General features: G+C 48.1%; 1 protein-coding gene across 1 annotated transcript in view; it reads right to left on the reverse strand.

Moving 5' to 3' along the window:
* Positions 1-260: 260 nt before the first annotated feature.
* Positions 261-19232, reverse strand: part of FKBP6 (FKBP prolyl isomerase family member 6 (inactive)) — a 53020-nt gene continuing 34048 nt past the window's right edge. The window contains exon 8 of the mRNA XM_083172091.1: positions 261-327. Coding sequence (XP_083028217.1) covers positions 276-327 — 52 coding nt within the window. The 3' untranslated portion in view covers positions 261-275. The remainder of the gene's footprint in view (positions 328-19232) is intronic.

Genomic DNA, 19232 nt, shown 5'->3' on the forward strand with positions numbered 1-19232 from the left:
CAAAAGTTTAAGGGTTGTTTAGAGTTTGTTTTCTGCTGAAATAAAAGGTAAACAAACAAATTGATTATATTAATCATACACCCTAATAATTAGTGTTTGCTCAGGAAACATTCCACTGTGTACCACTGCCCGCCCTGCCAAGTCTACTCTATGCAAACTTAAATCAAAATACATATGCATGTGTTTTGGCTGTACTTCAATTATTAATCTGTAATGGATAAGCCAATGGTCTGGTCACTTACCGGATTCCCAGTCTCCACAGAAATCCCAAAACATCACCTTCCAATTACTTCTATGAAAGGAATGCCTTCAAATGCGAATGTTAATCTGAAAAGAGTAAAAGGAAGTCTGTACAACGGCCAATGAATACACAGCAAACAGCTTTCATGACCCCTAGCTCCAAGTGATCATTAGGAATCTGTAACCAAATAGCGCTGGGGCAATGAATCATCTTCTACGGAAAAACAGTAATAATTGAGAGTCGTAACACAACCCAGAAACTGAAGCAAAACAGAGCCGTTCTTCTGAAGGAGTTTGTCCTATTTCTTTTTAAAGTAGTGTTATTTATAACAGTTAGAAATGAGATGAATACAGTACAACATTCAGTACAAGTCTTCAGTGGAAACAACAGTACACGAACAGAAGCAACATTGCAGTATTCATTTCAATGGAAAAAAAGAAAAATTAGTATGTTCATAGACAATGTTGTGGCCAAGGTACTACTCAGGGACAAAAACGTATGCAGTTAGGCTACATCTAATAAACGAGTGGCCTTTACATAAAGGGGGGTATTCTAGTTAATTAGCTCGGATGCGAATTCGCATCCTTGCGAGTAACCCAGATCCCACGTTGCGAATGGTGGTACGCCGGCCCACCATTTGCAAGGGGCGTACATTTGCACTGGCTGCGAATGGATGTTTTATATAAACATCCATTCACATGCCACTGGGACCCTCCCACATCTTTCGATGGTCGGCGACTCATGCACACTGCCCTATGTGAGCGATATGCCAGATCGATCTGCCAGATTAGACAACATATTGACCAGTGTGTACCCAGTGTGTACCCAGCATTCTCCTAGAGCTCCTGTTGTAGTCAATGTTCACTTCCTCAGCATATCTGTGTGTATACTGGTTTAATGCAGGCTTTGCTAGAATAACCTGTAACCACTCAAATCATCATTTACCCTTCTAAAGAGGACAAGTGGAGGTGTTGCCATAGCAACCAATCCATCAGATTCTATCTAATCAAGTATATTCTAGAAAATGATAGCCAGCACCTGATTAGAAGCGCTGTACCCCTTGCACCCATGGTAAACACAACATGGTGCCCCTGTGCACCCATGACAACCACAGTGCCTCCCTGCACCCATGACAACCACAATCACAGTGCCTCTCTGCACCCATGACAACCACAACCACAGTGCCGCTCTCTGCGCACATGACAACCACAACCACAGTGCCTCCCTGCACCCATGACAACCACAACCACAGTGCCTCCCTGTACACATGACAACCACAGTGCCTCCCTGCACCCATGACAACCACAATCACAGTGCCTCTCTGCACCCATGACAACCACAACCACAGTGCCGCTGTCTCTGCACCCATGACAACCACAACCACAGTGCCTCCCTGTACACATGACAAACACAACCACAGTGCCGCTGTCTCTGCACCCATGACAACCACAACCACAGTGCCTCCCTGCACCCATGACAACCACAGTGCCTCCTATGCGGCACATTGGCTCCTTATGCTTCTGCGCCATCTTTTGGTGATATATTGAGAAAGATGGCATTGCATAGGAACTTCCAAAAGCGGCAGCAATGTGTTGTAGTCTTTGCTCTTTTCTGGGCATTCTTTCTGCATTTATCAAAAAAAAGATGACGCTTCTGAAGAAGCATAGGAGGTGAATTCAGTACTGTGGGTGAAATGACTGCATTCAGCACTATCACGCCCAGATCACATTGCACATGCAATCATTGGTAAATGGGCCCCTTATACTGTTCCACTTAGGACAATTATGGAATTTCCTACCACACTGTACAGTATATATAATGGGTATCCGGACTCATGATAGATTGACTCTAGGTCGTCAGTCATTAGGTCAAGCACGAATGGGTCCACAGTGGGTAGGTCAACACCTTTAAATGGCCATCATACTCAAGGTTGACATTGACAGAAAGTCGACACAAGCAAAAGATTGACATAGAAATGGTTGACACAAGTTTTTCATGTTTGACTTGTTTAGACCGACTTGGTTCATTCTTTACCATCCATTAGGGCATGGAGGGAGAATAGAATAGTGTGGCGAGCACAGCAAGGCACAGTGCCCAAAGCAGTACACTTATACGGTGTCTATGTTGACACTTGTCGACATATGCACCAAAGCCCCCCCCCCAAAACTAGTGTCGACCTTTTCAGTGTCGACCATGTCTATGCTAACCATTTGCTTGTGTCGACCTTGAGTATGTTGACCATTTAAAGGTGTCAACCTACCGACTGTCGACCATTAGTGGTCAACCTAATGACTGTCGACCTAGCGTCAATCTATGATTTATACCATAACCATATAACGACAGAGCTATCTTATGCCGTATAGTACTATACCTTTAATATGGGTTAACAACATATTAGGATATCCAGATTTGGAGATTGGGAGGAGCATGATACAGAGGCGTAACTACTTTTTTTGCGCCCCCCCCGCCGGACATTTTGGGCGCCCCCCCCCCCCCCCGAAATATTAACCCCCTCCTTACCCGTCCCCATTGCCGCCGGCGCTTCTGCCTCTAACCCGACACGCAGATCTATGTCGGGTGACGGGCGGTCCCCGGCTCCGGCTGCAGTGCTAATATAATAACAGACACATACAGCATTATGGGGGCTGCCATTTTCCGAGTGTCTCTTATTATATTAGCACTGCAGCCGGAGCCAGGGACCGCCCGTCACCCGACACAGATCTGCGTGTCGGATTAGAGGCAGCGGCGCCGGCGGCAATGGGGTAAGGAGGGGGAGGGCAGGAGTCGGGAGCTGGGACCAGGTGGTAACTATAGTCCCGCAGACCCCCCAGGCGCCCACACCTGCCTAGCACCTCCCCGCCACTGCGGGGGCTGCGGGACTATAGTTACGCCACTGGCATGATATAGGGTCAGATTGGGGGAATATGATGATAAGAAGGGGAAATGATGATATAAGTAGTGCTAGGTGGTGCATGACACTTCTCTTGAGTTGGGAGAACATGTCTTTACTATGTCTGCATTTATTTTATGGACCTTGCATATCCCTGTTCTGTGTAGGTCCTTTTACCCACACTGTTCAGCACTGCTGTATGGGCAAGCTGTTAACAGTGTCCTAATGCTGCCCATACACTTATGCAATCAGCTTCGATGGGACATTGAAGTGCGATGTCCATCGAATCCGATCGCATCTTAAGGTGCAAAACTTGCCCCCTTTCAGCACCGGATGTTGCATGCCATCTTGAGATGGCCCATCGGTTGCTGGAAGTGGGCAAGCAGAGGGCAGCGGAGTTGCGTAGCGCTAGAAGAGAGCTTAGCCAATCAGAGGGCTTCCCAATGTTTTAAACAATTCTGCTGCCACCGCTCTCCCCGACCTCCCACTAGCACTACAGTGTGTGGGATCCAGGTAGAGAACACAGGTGTGTGAGTGCTGGGAGGGGGACAGGACACACAGGTGTGTGGGTGCTGGGATGAGGACAGAAGTAGGCTGCCCAGTGTTTTAAACAATTCTGCCACTACTGCTGACCCCAGCAGCCTGCTGGCTCTTTGCTACTCCTCGGCCCGTCCTCTCCTATGCCGCCAGCGGTCCCTCTCCCCAAACCCCACGCCGCCGAAATCGTTCCCTCCGCCCCCACCCACGGATTGCATTTGAGTGATCGCATGTGGTTAAAAGCCACATGCGAGCACTCCTGCAATTCGATAGATATTATGTGCCGCACATAAGATCTGTTGCTATTTCAACCTACTGCCTGAAGAAGACAAGTACTGTCCCGTATGCCACATGTGCATCTCCAACGTCATGCTCCCTCTGGCATTACCATTTAAAAAATTCCTTTACCTCTGCAGCTCTCCTCTGCTGCATAGTGTGGTGCATACTGTCTTCTGCAGATCATTTGTAGTAAGCAGGATAGCAGAACCTGAGTGCTACAGAGGTGACAACACTAAAATAGCCTCCTCTCTATGGGCTGCCAAAGGTCCACTTGACCCACGATGGCAGCAGGTGTGGGTCAGCTGGGTATGCGCGGGTGTCATGTGTTGGGAGCCAGCTGAGGAGATGGAATATAAAACTGCTCCTTTGTGTTCAGTTGGAGAAACAAAACCCAGTGAAACAAAACAAAAATACACGTCCATGTTACCAAATCCTGCGCTTAGTGCGGAGGATAGAACTGGGAACAGCAGTTTAGTGTTATTGGGATTAGGGCATAGCTGCCTACACTCCTGCAGGAGACTCCCTGAAATAGCAGCAATCTTCCTTTCTCCCTCATTAGTCTAGCAATCTCCCTCATGTCACCTAGCCCACATTACACTGTTACATTTTTTGGGGAAAAAGGAATGAGAGACAGATACATTTACATTGAATCATCAGCACCATTTCCCAGCACTTTACCAAGTATAGTAGCTCTTACTAACTGCTTTGGGGCTCAGCTACATTTGGATAGAAGTCAGATATAGCAGTACGCACCCACGCCTCTAGGTACCATGTTCACAATCTCTTTTCACAATCTCTCCATATAGGGAACTAGACACACCCTTTGGGTGGAGCATGACACGCCCCCTCAATGGGGCACTTTGAAAAATTCGGTACTTGTGGAGTATCACGGCTCCCATCGCATGCCATATATAGTGGCATGCGATGCGATTTTGACCGATTTTGGCCGTTTTTTTACAAAATCGTATGCGATCGCATGCGATCGCATACGATTTTGCACTGAAAAGCATCCAAATGCATTGGAATTAGTATTAAACATGTTCAATGGCCCCCAAATGGCATTTTTGAGGCTGAACACCCCCACTATCAACGCGAACCCGAAGCGTGGCGAGCGCAGCCAACCCTGCGAGGGGCGGCGGTACGCGTCCTACGACTTTTTCATACCCCCACTATCCACGTCGGCGTGGAGTTGAGAATAGAAAGTGTGGCGAGCGCAGCGAGCCACCGAGCCCGAAGCGTGGCGAGCGCAGCGAGCCCCGCGGACACCTGTGAAGCCCGTGAGGGGACGCGTATACCTGTGAAGGTATCCGCGGCCGTGAGCCACGCTTCGGGCTTGGTGGCTCGCTGCGCTCGCCACACTTTCTATTCTCAACTCCACGCCGACGTGGATAGTGGGGGTATGAAAAAGTCATAGGACGCGTACCGCCGCCCCTCGCAGGGTTGGCTGCGCTCGCCACGCTTCGGGTTCGCGTTGATAGTGGGGGTGGTTCAGCCTCAAAAATGCCAGTTGGTGGCCATTGAACATGTTTAATACTAATTCCAATGCATTTGGATGCTTTTCAGTGCAAAATCGTATGCGATCGCATGCGATGCAATGCGATGCGATTTTTTGGCATACGATGGCCATCGTGGGAGCCGTGATACTCCACAAGTACCAAAAATTCTACTACCAACTATAATCTCCCCGAAACTAGTTTTCAAAAGTAGGCAAGTATGGATTAGGGTTATGTTTTTTTCCATGTTCTTCTCAGGCTACTCCGGGTGATATATAATGCTAAATCTGTGTTCCCATAACACACATCCTTCCAGTGTAGTAATATACTGTAAATGTGTTATTATTGTGTCCCGTCGACTGAAACATTGCTACAATAAGGTAATTGAGCAAGAAACCAACTCTAAGCTTCCATCTTCATAACTTAACAAGAGAACGGTTCTTACAAAGAAAAATAAATGGTTTAAAGAAAATAAAAAAATAGGCTAAACTTTACCCAAAGCCATCCATTTTCTATCAATGCCCTGAATTCAAACCCAGCATTATACAGGCACCAGTGTTTATTTTACAGTTATGCCCTTGTGCCCTCTCCTAATAGGCAGTGCATTATCAGGGGGTGTAAATCCCCCCTTCTCTCTGAACGGTTCCATTTAGGATGCACAAGAAGAGCAGTCTGTGTTCACAGGGCAGCATGTGGCTTACTGCAAAGGCAGGGACAGAACAGCTTTTCATCGCACCGGCCACAATCCTGGAGCCAGTAAAATCATAGTCCTGAAGTTACCTGCCAAAACAAACCAGGGGGGGTGATGGAAGGAAGTAAGGGGGCTGGAGGTGCTAGGATTTCACAGCTCTCTCTTCCCACAGGCGCCAGGAATCAGCAGCACCAACAATCTGCCTGGGAAGATAAAGGAGGGGGTGTTGAAGTTACAACCTGGGCTTGTAAGCTGTGGCTGGCAAAACTCATAGGGATACAGAAGACAAGAGAGGCAATCCACACACGAAGCTTCAAATACCAGGCTGAACAAAAATGTAGCTGCTGGCAGGGAAAAAATAGAGTATATGAAGTCTGTTCCGAGCTGACACATCAATGGGGACAGCTACCAACACCAAAGTGAACCTTTGTCGCGCTTAACCCAATCTTTTGTTACATAGACAGTGGGAGCTGGAACACTTTATGTGCCTGAAGCAGACATAGACGTTCTTTCATACAAAACATCAAATTGCTCTGGAACATAATCCCTGGAATCTACAGTAAGTGTGAATAGAACGAGACTGACATAAAGATACACCCTATCCATAAAGGGGATTTGCTGTACATGAAGTTGCTAGTCATTTTTAGCAGGTATCAAACAAGGGGACCGATTCAGGCCTGTTCACTAGGCTGCGTATGTTCGCAGCTTAGCGAACAGGTAAACGCCGCCTGGCCGAATGCCCCCCTCGTATTCTCTCCTTAGTATGCAAGGGATTTGTATGCTAACACACCCCCTCGCATGCAGCCGCACGGGTGAAAAAGCATTCGGTGGTCGCTCACATCGCATGATTTTTCACCCGTTTGCTAATAAAATTCAGTCTAGACGGACTTTGGTACTGCTTTCCTAGCACAGCGCCCACGATAAGCATCGTATGTATCGGTCCTTAATCGCAAGCATCGCATGCATCTTATGTGTTTCATGCGACTACAGTGATTTTTCATCGTATCCATTTTTATCACATGTATCGCATCGGTCGTACTGTTTTAATGTCATAAGATGCATGCGATGCATACGATTGTATGCGCATTGTAAATCGCATGCATTGTATACTCTTAAACATACATACAATGTATGCGATGGACGCGATTTATGCATCAAATTGGGTGCTTATAATGTCAACTCCACTTCAATCAGTTAATGCCTCCCCAAACTATCAACGGCAATCCAAAGCGTGGCGAGGGGCGGCGGTACGCGTCCTCCGACCTTTTCATACCCCCACTATCCACGTCGGCATGGAGTTAATTTTTTAAAGTGTGGCGAGCGCAGCGAGCCACCGAGCCCGAAGCATGGCGAGCGCAGCGAGCCCCGTGAGCAGACGCGGATACCTTCACAGGTATTCGCGTCCCCTCGCGGGCTTCACAGGTATCCGCGTGCGCTCGCCACACTTCGGGCTCGGTGGCTCGCTGCACTGGCCACGCTTTATAAAATCAACTCCACGCCGACGAGGATAGTGGGGGTATGAAAAGGTCGGAGGACGCGTACCGCCGCCCCTCGCCACGCTTCGGGTTGCTATGTTGCTATGCACTTTTGCATACATACATCATAGTACATGCACTTTAGCATCGCACCCATCGCACCCATCACATTCATTGTACATATAAAACTACATACAATCCATACAATTGACGACATACAATCATCGCACGCATCGCGTACATCGCACATGAATAAAGTAAACGATGAGTGCGATGCATGCAATTTAAATGCATACATCGCAGTCATCCAATCGCACACATCGTACCTTACTATACTACTGTTTTTCATACGATCCATGCGATTTAAAAACCGAAATCGCACGTATCGCACAGATTGTATGCCATATAAAAATGTACACGATTAATGCGATGGGCGCCGTGCTAGGAAAGCAGTACCCTGACTTTTAATATGCCCACAGATCATGTGACATCAGCCGCCCATCCCAACCATAAAACACTGGGTGGTCCCCTTCCCTCCCCTCCTTGAGTGAACGGCCCGGCGACTGCGAGTGTAAAACTTGCCGAAGCCATTCGTTCCTGGGGTTTGCGCATGCACAAAGATCGGGGACGGGGACGAATTCGGACCCTAACGAGCTGGTCTGAATCAGGCCCACTATGTACAAATTTGCCTTCTTTGAGGGAATACTATGGATCTACCTTAATGCTGCAAACCACTGGGATTGGGTGACAGCTTTATTGGTCTGGACTCCGGACCGGCTCCCTGCAGCAACCTGTGCCACCATCTAAAGAAGGCATGTCCAAACTATGGCCCTCCAGCTGTTGTGAAACTACAAGTCCCACCATGCATTGCCACAGTTTTGCTATTAGGGAATGCTAAAACTATGGTAAGGCATGCTGGGATGTGTAGTTTCACAACAGCTGGAGGGCCACAGTGTGGACATGCCTGATCTAAGGCAATAGTCTACTAAACTGCTTCTCTCCTTAGCCACGGGGGTGAGAGCAAGAACAACCTGCACCCTCTTCATTTGGCATGTGATTGGTTCTCCTTCTAACCCCACCCTTCCAGTTTTCAAACAAGGCTGCAGTAAAAATGGAAATGGAGGAGTCAACAGGTTACCAATTACGGTACTTATGTATTATCTGGGCTCCTATGCTAAATGCACCCCATTTTTTCATACCCCTACTATCCAACTATGCATGGAGTTGATTTTATATAGTGTGGCGAGCGCAGCGAGCCACCGTGCCTGAAGCGTGGCGCGGTCTCATAAGAAAAACGGGAGCCCAGATATTATATAAGTACCCCAATTACAGTTAGGCACTTTTGTGAAATATTTTCCTTTGTGCCAAATATGTACAAGCCACCAGCATCTTACGGATCTGCCAGATCTGTGCAATGCTGGCCGGTGTAAAAAGATGAGAATCTCCCCGCCCAGCTGTAAGCAGCCTAGGTTTTTTTTGCAGAAATAGGGGGGGGGGGGGGGGGGGGGGTGTAAATATCTATAACCAGCACATGGGCTGATCCTGGTTCCCAAAATACAGGGGGACATATTGAGTAGGAGTCCCCTGTATTTAAATAACCAGCACCGTACCCAAACAGCCAGCCAGCAGGCTAATGCCACAGCCGGGGGAGACTTTTTACAGTATATAAGCTCTCATGGCCAAAGCATTAACCCCTGGCTGGTCAGCCTGGGCCCGGATCCTGGGGGAGTGGGGACCCCCCACCCAATAAAGAACTAATAAAGGACAGACCTTTGGTGGACCCTATAGGTAAGTATGTATATGGGGCTGGCTGGCAACTTTCAGCCTGGGGGCAACACAAGCAAGTGGCCCACCACCATCACCATCGTTTCACCACCCTACCCTCTCCCCTCTAGTATGCAGCAAGAATTAAACAATCGCCCCCCCCCCCCACACACACACATACACCAGAAATGGGGACAGTGCGCGCCAAAGGCACTTTGCAAAAATTTGCACTGTAATGCCCATTACACATAATGTTACACACCGTAATGCCCATTAAACATAATGCCACACACCGTAATGCCAAATAAACATAATGCCACACTGTATTGCCCAGTACACATAATACCAACACCGTAATGCCCATTACACATAATGCCACACCATAATGCCCATTAAACATGCCACACACCATAATGCCCATTACATATAATGCCAACACTGTAATGTCAATTACACATAATAATGCCTATTACATATTATATAACTGCTGCTTACCTACATGCTCATTGTCAGAGGTATGTTGCTCATTGCCAGGGGTTACATGATTCTTGCCAGGGGTTTCATTCTTTTTGCCATGGCATTAGCCCGCTGGCTGTTTGGACCCGGTGCTGGTTTTCAAAATACGGGGGACCCCTATTCTGTTTGTCCCCAGTGTTTTGGGAACCGGGACCGGTGCTGGTAATAGAAATACGGGGACCCAGTTTTTTTGCGGCCCTGTATTTCTGCAAGAAGGACCTGCTCAATGAGCATGGGGCTGGTTATAGCCTGGCAGGGGACCCCACGCAGTTTTTTTAAAAATGATTTATTTTATTTTACACTGAGAAGCCTGCACGGATCTGACTGATCCATGCAGGCTTGATCTGACTGATCCATGCAGGCTTCAGTCAAATACGACCAAAAAACAATGGTCTATTTGACATTCGTATTTACTGGTGAAATCATATCCGAATTCACCAGTATGAATAAATGTAAATCTGCTGATCAGATAGAACACTATGGCCGCATACGAATGGCATAGCCATTTGTAACAGCCGAATACGGCTGACTCGGTCATATATAATTACGGCAGATCAGCCGCATTCAGCTAATTGCAAATCAGGCGGTCGCTTGGTCCTCGCCGTATCTTAGATCGAATGGGTACGAATGAATACATTCATACCCATTCGCTCTTAGTAAATTTCCCCCACCATCGCTCTACTAATGCCCCTTTCAGACCGCACTTTGTAAACGGTATATTGCCGTTTTTTTACCGTTTTAAAACGGTAATCTGTGCAGTCTGAAAGGTGCAGATCCAATTAACCGGTTTGAAAATACCGTTTTTTTCAAACCGGTTAAAATGCAGGGTCCTACCCGTTTCAGACCCGGTATTTTGGGATCAAAATCGGGTCTGAAACGGTATTTAGGACCCAGCCAATGAGCTGGGTCCTAAATTCAGAGCAGCGAATATTTAATGAGCGCTCATTAAATATTTGCAGCACTGGAGCCGCCCCCCGCCCCCCCCCCCCCGCGCATGTGTCGACACCCCCCCACGCGGCGTGTGTGTAGACACCCGCCGTGCAGCCTGTACCTTCGTTGTGGATCCCGGCAGTGAAGTATGGTCGGGGAAGCACTTATGGCAAAAAAAGCGTCTTTCAGAAAATGGCTGCCCCATAGGAAAACCTGTTTTAAAAAACTGTCTTTCGTATGGGGGCAGCCATTTTCCGAAAGTCACTTTTATAAGAAAAGTGACTTTCGGAAAATGGCTGCCCCCATACGAAAGACAGTTTTTTAAAACAGGTTTTCCTATGGGGCAGCCATTTTCTGAAAGACGCTTTTTTTCATAAGTGCTTCCCCGACCAACTGCAGTGCCGGATCACGCAACGGAGGTACCGGCTGCACAGGGGGGGGGGGGGGGGGGGGGGGGGTGTTAGCCCTGGGGTGGGGGGGATTTGGGGGTGTTAACCCCCGGGGGAGGGGGGGCGGGGGCGGCGCGCGCTAAAGACTGGCTTTGACCCTGTTTTTGGAAAGTTTCCAAAAACGGGTCTGCCAGTGTCAAAAAAAATGCACTTAAACGGTAATATACCGTTTAAGAGATGCGGTGTGAAAGGGGTTTTACCTGGCAGACCCGTTTTTGGAAACGTTTCCAAATACAGGGTCAAAGCCAGTTTTGCGGTCTGAAAGCAGCATTACTGACCAGGCTTTTGCCTGAGTCACACTGCTCCACAAGAAGAACACAAGGGACCATAGTTAGATCTTATGTGTTGTAATTGTGCATGTGCTTGGTGCGTGCGGCCACAACAGGATAAAACGTTCACCGGGTGCACGCACCCAACCTGGCGGCCGCTGGGCAGGCGGTGGAGCCGCTTAGCATATGGGAACGCCCAGCATTTCATGTGCATTCTCATGCTAATGACCCGATGATGCAGGTGCGGGGGGCGGGAAGCTGATATCAACGGATGGCAGCTGCCCGCCCACTTCCTTCTGAACATGCAGGTTACTCAGAGCAACCTTACATATGTGTGCACATTCCACATCATTCGATAGTCGCAACCATCGAATGATGTTGGTGTTACCCCGCAGGCTGCGAATGGATGTTTATGTAAAACATCCATTTGCAGCCAGTGCAAAGTACGTGCCTTGCGAATGGTGGCCCGGCGTACCACCATTCGCAAGGGGGGGTTAGGCTGATTCGCAAGGATGCAAATCCGCATATGACCCCCATTAATCAATATTGTACATGATTTAAACAATTTGGTTCAGTTCAGTACAATATTGTATAATGTGTACCCACAATGTGTCATAAGATGCGCACTTATGAGACATCGTATGAAAGTCCTGCATGTTAAGAGCAGAGGAACACTTGGTAAGGGACAGTGGCATACATGGGTACATGCTGAGGAACACATGGTATGGGCAAAGGCACACATGGGTACAGGCAGAGGAACCTATGGGTAGGGACTAAGGCACATATGGGTAGGGACAGAGACACACATGGGTACAGGCTGAGGAACACATTGGTATTTGCAGAGGAACGCTTGGGTAGGGACAGAGGCACACATGGTTATGGGCAGATAAACACTTGGGTAGGGACTGAGGCACATGTTTATGGGCAGAGGAACACTTGAATGGGACAAAAATACAGAAGGGGACATGGACACAGGAAGGAACACGCACAGAGGTGAAGTGGACACTGTAACACACACACACATATAGATTAACACCTGAGGGGACATGAAAGAAGCAGGAAAACACCCATAAAATGGACAATTGAGGGGAGATGAACACACACACAGGAGGGGACATGCACACAGCTCAGACCTGCTCCCTAGGCTTCGTGTGCAGGTTAACGCTGTCCCGCTGAACAGATGCCCCCCCCAACCATACAAACTCATGTGCAGAGATGCCAACGGATGTGTATGGGTACACATCCATCGCTAGCGCCTGCACAGAGGAGAAATCCTTTGATGGTTACCTACTCCTCTTCTGGCCACCTCTCACCACCCCCCGTGTGACCAAGGAGTCACTCAGAGGCTGCTTGCATAGATGTGAAAACAGGATGGGCACTTACGTCATGCGCCCACCCCAAGCAGGCAGATGGCACAGTCACATAGAAAAAAAAAAAGGGGGGGGGGGGGGGACAGACATACCTGGGAAAGGATAGAGTTGCACATTGTTGGGGTAGATGGAAAAAAATCGTAAACTGGCGTTTTCCAACAAATGGCAGTTTCCGACTGTAATTGAATAGTCCTTAAGTTTATACAGAATTCAGACTCTCTGAATTTATGCAAAATAGAAAGTGACTAAAAATGTTTACATGGACAAAACACAGCTCTTTAAGAAACTTAATGAGAAAAGACAGAATCAAATGTGGGTCCCTGACGGGATCCCGACTGTTAAAACACTGACAGACGGGCCCCCGACGGCCACCAGCTATTCTTCCTCGTGGAGGTCCACGACAATAGAACTGTGCCTGCAGCATGGCGAGTGCAGTGAGCCCACAAGGGGCTTTGTTTTACTCGCCATGCTGTCTGAGTCCGGCCAGTCGGGATCCCGATGTCGGGCTAGTGACCGAAATAGCAACAAACAGATTGAGAAACTATGTTGGGTCTACCGATACATGGGAGCCCTTTTTTTTATTACAAGCCACCAGTGTAAATTTGCTGTATTCTCCATTAGAAATTTTCAGGCTGTATATGGCCGATTTCGTTCGTACCTGGCCAACATTATTAAATTTCCTCCTTTGTGTTTTTACCCCTGTAATTGGTTTACCAGAAATTAATGCTGCCACTTGAATTGCCCCCACTGAGTTAAATGTATGGGCAATACAATGGGCAGTATTCAATGATGGCTTTCACTATGTGCAGCGAATCCTGTTTAGGATTCGCAGCACATTTGCCGGCATCCGGAGGGCTGGAGGATTCGCAGCCAGCCCTCCCTCTCCCCATATTCAACGCGTATGGGGCTCGCTGTCCCCGACGGCAAATTTTAACCCCCCCCCCCCCCCCGGCGAATGCCACAGGGAGGCGGGGGAAGGCAGGGAGATTGAAGCCTCCCTCCCTGCGCCGGACACTGTGTGGGGGAGAAGGAGGGCTGGCGGGGACACCGGCAGCAGAAGCTGCCACCCCAGGAGACAAGGCAGGCGGGGAGGTGGAGGGAACGCTGCGCTGGTCCGCTCGTGCATATGTAATGAGCGGGACCCAGTGCAGTGAATATCTAATGAGCGGCTCCCCGCCCCCCTGTGACATCTGTAAAAGAATTTTAAAAAAATGTAATATATATTAATGTGCTGCAAGTACATGAATCCAAATAGCATGCCCCGTTCACATAATAAAATTACTGATTTCTTTACACCAAAAAAAAAATCATTTATTTTAAAAGAACACATTCCAGTTCACCTTAAAAAGATGTTGAATGCAAAACGGTGAATGGCGGCAAAAATCAAAGTGAAAGCGGTTCTCCATCCTAGCATTGAATACACTCTCGGCAACTCTGAGTCAAAACCCCATTGAAATACCCCAGCGAATTGCAGCGAGCATGAAACGGAGAACTGGCCGGCATTCACTGTTCACTTTCGGCGAACAGTGATCATTGAATAGGGTGAATCAGATTTTCAGTGAAAAGATTCACCGCAGAGCATGAAAACAGCCCGATTCGCTGAAAAACAAAACGGTGAATCCAGAGCATTGAATACTGGCCAATGCAGTAACATATACTGTAAGCTGATGTAGTCAGACCCCGGTGGGACGCTGACATGACCTGACTGACTGAACTGGATTACTTCTAAGAACATTTAACTCTCTTTAGGATATTTTCTCATAAGTGACAGCTTACAGTAAAGCATCACACTTTTATTAGATGTCTGTGATTGGCTTATGGGCCCTTGTGGCTCATCCAAAGTAACAGATCATTTATTATTAGATGGTGATTGATACCACAGTTATTTGCAAACTGTACAGACAGACGCTGCAGCAGATTTAGTTTGAAGATTGTTGGTTTGCGAAACATAACTCAGAACGTCCGTCATCTTTTCACACGAGTGAAAACAGAGCATAATTGTTCTCATCACAGACACTGCTATTATTATAAACTGTTATTTATAAAGCACCATTCATATTACACAGCTGTTTAGAAGAATTTAGTTTGAATCATTTGCATAGGCCCTCGTCCCGCAGAAGCTTTGATGGTGCCCCGGCCATAATAGAACTTATGACACCGCCACCATGCACTAACCACTGTACAGCCACGTTATGCTCAACAAAATCTGACAGCATGTGAATACAGATAAGGTGGCATGGTCCAAGCTACTACTCCCCCCCATATTGGTTCCATGTTGTGTTCTTTAGGTGTCTAGAAGAAACTGAGGGGTAGATTTATTAAGCTCGGTGAAGTGATAAAGGGGCAGATGTATTAAGCTTGGCGAAGAGATAAACTGGAGATAAAGTGGAGAAAAAGGGGAAGTAGAAAACACACCAGCCAATCAACTCTCAACTGTCATATTTCAAACACAGCTGATTGGCTGGTGCGTTATCTCCTTCCACTTTATCTCCAGTTTATCTCTTCGCCAGGCGTAATACATCTGCCCCAATGTGTCTGGTTTTTATCACCAGCCAATCAGCTCCTACCTGTCATTTTTCAAACCAAGCCTGTAACTTCACAGTTAGGAGCTGATTGGCCGGTGATAAAAACCAGACACTTTATCACTTCACCGAGCTTAATAAATCTGCCCCTCTGTTTGAATAACTAGCTTGTTCAAAGCGATGCATACGGTTTTTACAGTATTTTAATAAAGCTTCTAAAATAGATGAATATTGTTGTCCATAGCAACCAGATTCTAATATTTCGGTATGTATGCTGCATTATACAACTTGTATAATTTGAAAGCAGATTTCAGAGGTGAAATCAAATGTGTACATCCTAGTGTACACTTAAATGTATACAAAGCCTTCTGAAATACAGTATATATCCTAAGATCAATAAAATAAAGCCTGAACGACCATATTGCCAGCGATTGGATTGTGCACCGGGGATAAATCGCCGGGTGTGCTCTCCCGTTTTCAGCCCCCTAATGGTCGCTGGTCGGAGGAGCATGCTCCTCCGACCACCGACTTCCCCTGCCTCTTCTCCCGGCAGTGCGACATTTTCATCAGCGACCATCTCTGGTCGCTGATGAAAACGGGACACTGAGCAATATAAATGCTGAGCAATATATTGGCAGCGATCATATTGCTCTGTGTGTACACAGCTTTAGGGATAAATTTACTAAGATTGACGTTCCATTGAAGATAGGATGTTGCCCATAGCAACCATTCGGATTCTATCTATTATCTTCTAGATCAGCGTTCATCAACCCGCTCGGGTAGCTCGCCAGGTTAATATCAGTAGCTCGCTTGACGGCGCGGCAAGAAACTGACCTCCTGCAGCTCTGCCGACATAATAGCGGTGCTCACTTGGCGGCGGGAGGTCAATGCCACAAGAAAGTGACCTCCTGCTACGCCGCCTATGTAATAGGGGTGTTCACTTGGCCTCACCAGCCATAGGAGTTCTCATCACTGGACCGCGGGGTAGCTCCCACACACAGACAGCGACAGCACAGCACGGGGACAGCGGACTTTCCTCTCCCTGGTAGCAGCAACAACAATGGTTGTTCTGCTGAGTTGTGCTGCTGGGAAACTGGCACTCTGGGGTATACCTGTTTCTGGCACTGTGGGGGCATACCTGTTTCTGGCACAGTGGGGGCATACCTGTTTCTGGCACTGTGTAAGCATAGTCGGCACTCTGGGGACATACCTGGCACCGTGGGAGCATATGTATATCTCGCACTATTTCGGCATGTGTGTATTACACCCCCATTTTCATTGGCTGCACCCCACATGGCATGTGGCTACATGTTTTTTTTGGCTCATGCACACAGTACCGCTAGAGTATTTATTTAGAATGGCACCACAATCAGGCAGCCATTGTATATCCGGCAGTGCTGGGGGGGGCATTGTGTTTATGGCATCACTGTGGGTATTGGGGGCATTGTGTAACTGGCACAGCATCTATTCAGTGTGGGGGCATGGCCAGCAGCTCTCAGATTGCTGGCCATGCCCCCATAGCAGAAAAATTGGGGGATGTGGCCTCGCAGGAGTGCCATGACAAAAGGTCACGCCCCCTAATTTTGGCCACATGCCTTCGGCATGTTCCTTCTTCTCTGTCTCCAGTGTTGGGAGGCATGTATTGGACATTGCGATGTGTGGCATATTATATCTGGGGCAATGCGGTTTGTGGCATAATGTGTCGGGCATTTTTCGATTATTATGCAAAAAAAATGTTAATAGCTTTTAGTAGCTCTTCGGGCGGTTTATTTTGTCTTGCGCAGCTCACGGCCCAAAAAAGGTTGGAGACCACTGTTCTAGATGGTACTAAATAGATAAGAAGTAGCATCTGATTGGTTGCTATAGGCAACATTCTTGGCACATTTAACCCTAAATGTACAGACACATGGTCCTATAAATGCCTCCTTTAAAATAAATCATTTGTGGTTAAATTGAAAGTTGTAAATATTTTCACTTTCAAACGTTGATTCCACATTGCTCAGGGACAGTGACAGAGCCCCGGTCATAACAGCTCACCTGGCTTATTCCATTTACACAGTTTCTACAGGCAGTGGTATATGGTTACTACGTCGACTCAACGAGGGTCGTCATGCATTGGGTTGACCACTGAAGGGTAACAGGGCTTAGGCCGACACCTGATATAGGTCGACATGGCAAAGGTTTACAGGGTCGGCAGGTCAACACAATCATTAGGTTGACAATGAGAAGATCGGCAGTCAAAAGGAAAACATGAGTTTTTCACAGTTTTTTGAGCTGATATGTGCCGGCAGGCGGTATTTCATACCCTACCATCAGTGGCGTAACTATAGTCCCGCAGCCCCCTCGGTGGCGGGGAGGCGCTAGGCAGGTGTGGGCGCCTGGGGGGTCTGCGGGACTATAGTTACCACCTGGTCCCGGCTCCCGACTCCTGCCCTCCCCCTCCTTACCCCATTGCCGCCGGCGCCGCTGCCTCTAACCCGACACGCAGATCTGTGTCGGGTGACGGGCGGTCCCCGGCTCCGGCTGCAGTGCTAATATAATAACAGACACTCGGAAAATGGCTGCCCCCATAATGCTGCGTGTCGGGTTAGAGGCAGAAGCGCCGGCGGCAATGGGGACGGGTAAGAAGGGGGTTAATATTTCGGGGGGGGGGGGGGGGGGGCGCCCGAAATGTCCGGCTGGGGGGCGCAAAAAAAGTAGTTACGCCTCTGCCTACCATCCACTATGGCAGGGTGTGAGATTAGAATATAACCCTGCCAAAATTGGCATGGCTACCGTCTGTGAAAAACTCATGTTGACCTTTTGACTGTCGACCTTTCCTTTCCATTGACAACCTAATGCTTGTGTCGATCTTCCAACCCTGTCAACGTTAACCATGTTAACCTAAGCCCTCTCGACCCAATGTATGTTGACCTTCATTTTGCAGACCCTACGGCCCATATCCATCAGGTAGCATTTATCCGGACGGCTTTCATTACTAGCAAACTGGACTTCATTTTCCCCCCTCCACCAAATGCATTTTCTTCACATTCTGTAAGGTGAACACTGCTCCCTAGTGGCCAACGTGAAGAACGGCTTCAGACAACTGCTACAGTCATAAATGACACATCAAGAGCTTGGATAGACAAATTATGCTTTGTTAAATAAAACATTAAGCAAATCAGTATATGAAATCAAATGTATTTCATGTCAGGCAGTGCTCAAGCCAAAACTGAATTACCATAAAGTAGAAACACAAGAAGCCATTAAATGTAAATAGCCTGTATTGTGAAGGATCTATGCATGTCAGAAAGTCCTGTTATTGCCAGACAGAGGATAGAAACCGATGATTCCATTGCAGATTTGGCACGATAAAGCTCCAGAGATGTGCTTGACCAGGGATAGTCTCTTCTGCCTAGTCTAATGGAGTACTAGGTTCAGGGCCGGTGCCGCCACTAGGCAGCTTTAGGCATTTGCCTAGGGCGCCGGCCACTGGAGGGCGGTAGTTGTGAGCAGGGACCCCCGGATGGAGGTAAGCAGCCAGTGACTTGTTGGCATCACCAGGCAAATGAGGAGCGATACAGTGGCCGCATCGCACCATCCCCTCCACCCTGGAGCAGCGTGCCAGCCACATCACACCTCCTTCCTATCCCCCCCCAGCAGCGGCCGTATCGCCCCTCGGAGCAACGCACATACTCCCTCCTCCCGTGGAGAAGGTAAGTGCTGGAGCGCATCACAGCAGCCGTACCCCCCCTCCCTCCCCGAGTAACGCGGCGGCCACATCGCGTATCCCCCATCCCCATGCTGGTCTGGGCGCAGGTGGTGAT

The sequence above is a fragment of the Crinia signifera genome, chromosome 2 (assembly GCF_055691185.1).
Source record: "Crinia signifera chromosome 2, ASM5569118v1, whole genome shotgun sequence".
Taxonomy (NCBI): domain Eukaryota; kingdom Metazoa; phylum Chordata; class Amphibia; order Anura; family Myobatrachidae; genus Crinia; species Crinia signifera.